Source organism: Haliotis rubra, unplaced genomic scaffold, assembly GCF_003918875.1.
Source record: "Haliotis rubra isolate DU_JTF1 unplaced genomic scaffold, ASM391887v1 Scf1, whole genome shotgun sequence".
NCBI lineage: Eukaryota > Metazoa > Mollusca > Gastropoda > Lepetellida > Haliotidae > Haliotis > Haliotis rubra.
The window spans coordinates 8,864,902-8,870,901 of record NW_025764891.1 but is presented as its reverse complement, the minus strand read 5'-3'; the positions used below and the strand labels follow the sequence as shown (position 1 = coordinate 8,870,901).

The 6,000-nt window shown below is 36.6% G+C and overlaps 1 protein-coding gene across 1 annotated transcript in view; it reads left to right on the top strand.

Annotated features, from left to right (window-relative positions):
• Positions 1-1,466: 1,466 nt before the first annotated feature.
• LOC124281207 (sodium- and chloride-dependent glycine transporter 1-like) overlaps positions 1,467-6,000 on the top strand; it is a 43,907-nt gene continuing 39,373 nt past the window's right edge. Inside the window, exon 1 of the mRNA XM_046717263.1 lies at positions 1,467-1,612. Coding sequence (XP_046573219.1) covers positions 1,595-1,612 — 18 coding nt within the window. The 5' untranslated portion in view covers positions 1,467-1,594. The remainder of the gene's footprint in view (positions 1,613-6,000) is intronic.

The following is a 6,000-nucleotide window of genomic DNA, read 5'->3' as shown; positions in this document are numbered from 1 at the left end:
CATAGCCACTGTCTTTGTTGTAAATTCTGTATTTTATTCTGGACTAAAATTCATGTTTCAGAAATTATTCTGTACTAAAATAAAGAATCCCCGTCCCAGAAGATTATATAGGTCTATCTGGAGATATATAAAGACATCCATTATGTACATCCTGAAATGCAGAATCTATGTTTCCAAGTTGCCATCCACGGGTTTTATTCTCCGAAAGAATCCCTACTCCCGCACATGTTAAGACCATCCCCGTCCTTTCAGTATGATTAAAGTATTATCAATAAAATATGAAAGGGGCTCGCGATATCTTTAGAAAAAGATTCTAACGCTTATCACTAATTCTAAGAGGAAAATTGTACAGAATACCCATGGTTGTGACCCCAAACCCCACCCGTCTCTCCTCTCTCTCTCTCTCTCTCTCTCTCTCTCTCTCTCTCTCTCTCTCTCTCTCTCTCTCTCTCTCTCTCTCTCTCTCTCTCTCTCTCTCTCTCTCTCTCTCTCTCTCTCTCTCTCTCTCTCTCTCTCTCTCTCTCTCTCTCCGTTTGGCCACCAATAATCCCAGGAGGTCGGTCATCATCGACATCCACGATATCTGTTACAAGTACATGTAGATAATTAACGAGTATATGCGAAAAGTAATTCTTCTCATCCCTGCCGTGGGGTTTATACAACCAGGCACGCCCCCCGGACACATCACGGATGTCGGTACATGGTCTCTGTGTAAAGGTAAATCCTCAAAGTTTGAAAAAAACGACGGGTGGTGAAGTCCTGTTGAGCTTGAATGACGAAATCACCTAAATTACCAACTATATGGATGAGAGAATTAGAGAAAGGGGGTGGGGGTCAGAGACAGTGGTGGGGATGGAGTGGGAGTCTGATGGGATCCAATAGACGGGGTGGGGGGTGTCAGGGTATTGTGTTTTTTAACCACTTTCACCTCCTTAATTTGTAACTTTCTAAAACAGCGTTTAGACTTTCGTGATTTTTTTTTAACCAAAGACCGAGGCTTCGAAAACAGACACTAAGTTTTTTGTTGAACGCTGCACGACATGCGTTGAAAACAACTACTATCCCAGATAGTCTCCTTGTCCGCTTTACATGTGGTCACTCTTGTTTACATATAACAATCAACACATCCTCGTTATACCGTGTGGCCCGAGTGAAACTGATATTGATTATTATTATTTATATTATTTGTTTTAAATCCTTAATAATTATATTGGAAATAATAATATTTATGATAAAAGAAACAATAACAACTCGAAAGAATTTAGCCGTTGAATTAAACACAACACGTGTTTCGTATGTGAAATTTTCCAGCCATTGTTGTGTGCCTAATTGACCGAACTACAATGAATTGCGTATTTCAATAACAAGGGCCTCAATAACAAGCCTAAAATTTTCCTAGACACGAGTCAAGGTTACGCGGAACCCCCCTCCCGAAAAATAATGGATCGTTCCTACAGCCGCTGCCCCGCTGCCGCTAAATCGTTGGAAGCATATTGGGATAAAGCGCTCGTGGCTTGACGACGCGAAAGCAATCAGCTCTGCCAATTTACTTGTTTCCTGAGAATTCCAAATTTGGAATCAGTCATCTATCAAAATGAAAAGCGATAGGAAGGTAAGAAAAAAAATCATTTTTAGTTGTTCCGTGTTAATAATTTCATCACTATTAGACAAAGGAAGTATAAGAGCGCGTAACAGTAAAAAGGATGGATTTCGCGCTAGAATGTTTTAAGTCATTAGTTTCACTGTAAAACACATCTATTGTAAGTTACAGTGTGGTTTTTATGTTAGTATGAATACAAGAGATCGTACATGATTCGTAGATATTAGCCGTCCACATGTAACGGAAATGATATACGGCATGATTTCCATAGACGTTTCTGCGTTTTGGCGCGATGCTCTGTGTTTGCGAACCGCAGCAGCTGGTGCTCGACGATGCGCTCAAAGAGGGCACGAGCCTCCTTAGATAAGAAACCTGTACACAATATTTGGATTAGGGTCCCGCCTTTATTTTCATACTATCAGGTTGTTTCAGAGTTGGTCATTCGTGCTCACTCACGCTCTACTGATTTCAGATAATGTTGAAATTCATTTTCGTATATTTTGTATGGGTTTTTGTGTACCGTATATTATATATTAATCCAAGAATCACATTTTAGAAACAGTGAGTTAAAACTCGTTGAAACGTTTTTGTTTACGTTTAGAAACTGTTCAAAGTTGATAGAATGTTCCAGGAATCAACTAGCCATAGTTAAACTAATTATTTATCCCCTAAATACGAGCTATTTAGATAAGAAGAAATTCGGTGGCAGGTATGGGATGGGCAGAGGGCGGTAGCAACCAGGGGAAGACAAAAATACAATAGGTTTATTGGGGCCACATGGGCACTCCTAGTTCCAGTCCCTCTTCCCCGCCCACTCCCCTTCCACCCCTACCCAACATAAATGATCCATTCCATGCTGCTCGTAATATGTCTTGTACAGCTAATCTGTTTGAGCGAGTTTACTTTTTTGCAGGGGTGTAGCCGGACAATCTGAAACCTGAAATCTGAGTGGTAGTATGAATAGCACCTGTTACTTTCCATGCCAAAATGTATACAATGAAAACAATGGGATTCACATTGAATGGATGTAAGATGAGAAGTGTATGATATTGCTGTCTGAATGTATGCAGCATGAGGAGAACAAAGTTGTTTTACCATATTTCTTTGATTAAACACCTTACAGAATAAAATGAGTGAGTGAGTATGGTTTTACACCGCTTTTAGCAATATTCTAGAAATATCACGGCAGGGGACACCAGAAATGGCCTTCACATATTGTACCCATGTGGTGAATCGAACCCGGGTCTTTAGTGTGACGAGCCAACGCTTTAACCACTAGGCTACCCCACCGCCCCAGAATAAAATGAGGATTAAATGCTGGGAGTGACATATATGATCCAATACAGTGAGTCTCAGATATAAACAGGGCACATAAACCTCAGAATTTGATTAAATGCCATGGCTTAAATATTTTATATACAGGGAAACTAACATACACTGGGGTCTTCATTCGATGATGGTGTTTAATGGACAGAATTTACCTCTATCATTATCTTTACAATTAAAAGTCGGGGTAAATTTTGTTCTGAATGAAATCTATGCCAGGGTGCTGAAAATCAGGGAAGTATGCTGTTCCATTCTTGATATAATGTGGCAGTACCAAAGCTCACTTGACTGCCATAGAATATTCAGAGAGTATAAATGTTCCACTATACATAGTAATGTAGGGTTGTACAATATGTGTTAGAGGGATTGAGTGAGTATGGTTTTACGCCATATTTGGCAATATTCCAACAATATCACAGCAGGGGACACCAGAAATAGGCTTCACACAATGTACCCATATGGGTAATCGAATTTGGGTATTCAGCGTTACGAGCGGACACTTTAACCATTAGCCTACCCCACTTCCCCAATCAGTGCTAGAAGCACTTGTGGACTTCTGATGTGTTGTGCCATTCTATATTGGACATAATGTGCTTTTGGCTATTTTAGACTTGATTAATGCACCACCATAGCCCATAAATATTTATGTATGCCATTTGAAAATTTAGGTTGCAAAAGGCACAATCTAGAATGAATACTAAATAGTACATTTTATCTGGTGAGTTTTTTAGTCCTTTTATGAGACTACTTTTTCAAATCACTGAAAATAACACCTTTGGAACAGTTTCACATCTTTGCTAAAAATGTTGCTGCTATTCAAAAAGCTAAAAGTAAACCTTTGAAACAATTAAAATAAGCACTGAACCCATCCCATCACCTTTTATGAGAGAATTCTAAACATATATATAACTTAACAGAATAGAATAGATTGTTTTATCTACAGAAATCAGTAATTCTGTGTAAAAGGTCAAATATAATAAACATTTTGTATTTGGATATATGTCTTGACAATCCTGAACAAAATAGGTTAATAATCATCAAAATGCTTGGTCTGTGGTTTAATGTTGAAGAATGAACACAATTTTATAAAATATTCTTGATTCCTGACTTTTGTTCAGCATATTTTTGAACATAGTGCTGATGCTGGTGTAAATATTCTTGTCACTAGGGTACCTTGGCAATTACTCAGTAGTCAGGCATGGTCCTGCATATCAGAATATTTAGTATTCATCCAGCACCAGATTTTATCTGTTTTGTGATTTGCATAGATAGAGTTGTGCAGTGATAGTTTGAATTTAATATAAGGTGGAGCTTTTGGAAACTGGTTGAGACTAGTTAGAATTCAGGGTTTGTAAACTAGGAATGATTTTGCCGTCAACGCAGGGTTAATGGAAACGTTGAAATGGAAAAGTTTCTCATGAATATTTATTCCTGATGTTGGCATCGAGGCTGTCTGCTGTGTCAGTATTATATTTGAGATCCACTGTTTTCAAAGGTAGGTGGATGCAGGTGATCTCTCTAATGAGAAAATATTTTCTGAAATTACCTGAACGTTTTACTGAAACTATGTGTAGAAAAAACGTGACTAATGATATAGTTCTTTGTGACTTTCTTGAATATTCCCACATGAATGTTTTTGTTTTAAATTTTTATATGCAATTAAATGGCTTGTTTGTGTTTTTTAGAGCATTCTTAGTTTCTTCCTTTTTTTTCTTTCTTTTTTAGAAAGGAATGTGAGTTATGGCAGAATATTTCTTATAGGCCTTTGAGTCAACCCTTTTGGAATTGTTTGTTGAAGGCTGGAAAATATGTTACAAAGAATATTGTAACAGTAGTCATTTTCAAACATTTATCATCATCCTGCTTTTTTTAATTTGCTTGTGATATTACATTTTTCTCTTGTCTTACAAAATACAAAATAACCACTAGGAACTTTTGTTCAAAGTTATTTCTAAATGTGCTGCATATTTTATGGCACTGTGATTGTGCCCATGCCAATGACCGTTTATATTAAGTACAAATAATTTCAAGCCATGTTGTAAAAGTTCACCTAATGGCAGGCAGAAATTAGACACTCAACACCTGTTCCAGTACTGAAATTATTGTGTCCCAGCCAAAACATATTAAATAAAAAAGCGTTGGTTAAAATGTTGCTTAAAAATATGAATAGTATAAAAAGAACTTGTATTTCACAAGTTATTGTAATTCATATGTAATATTGGCCTTTTTCCATATGTGTCTATGTTTAACTTTGTTGAACAGTTTGGTAAATATTTTCCATATTTTATCTATGTTTAACTTTGTTGAATATTGTCCATAAGTATCTATGTTTAACTTGTCATCCAAAACTCACCTCCCACAGAGATATCAAGCTATATTTTCCTATGAATATTGATACAGTGTATTGCATCAGAATGTTTGACAGATAATTGTGATGTCATTAGATATCAAGATATCACAATCCAATGACATCACTTATCACTTTGCCACAGGAACTGGTTACCTCTGACTTTTTAGACTCACAGCACAGGTTGTGACTGTTTAGAAACTGAAACTGATTTTGATGGCCGATAGAATGCCAGTGTTGTGGCTTTTGAAAAATGTATTAACTCACTTGAGGATAAATGTTCAATACAAGTTATCTCTTCAAAATCCTCAAGCATTAGATATTTTCAGAATTATGGACAATCAATTTACTTAAATCACATAGATGAATTTTCTGGGCGTCAGCTGCATTTGTTTGACAGGGTTTTTAGTTTAATTGTATGGTAAGGATTAACGGATGTTGAAATAACCCATTTTGGATATAATCAATGATATATCAATTTTCAGTCAACATTTACCAAACATCGCTTGTATCTGTTTTTTAAGCATATGATCAGTTGAAAGTCAGTTGTGATACAGAATTACTTTGATACTTGGAAGAACAAATATTTTCATATTTATGAAAGTGTGTTATCTAAAAGTGCAAGAAAAATGGAGTGGAGCTCCAAAGTGGAGCTAGTTATAAATGTTTCACATGTAAGGGAAAACTATGAGTGCACTGATATTATGTTGACAAGCCACTTTTACTT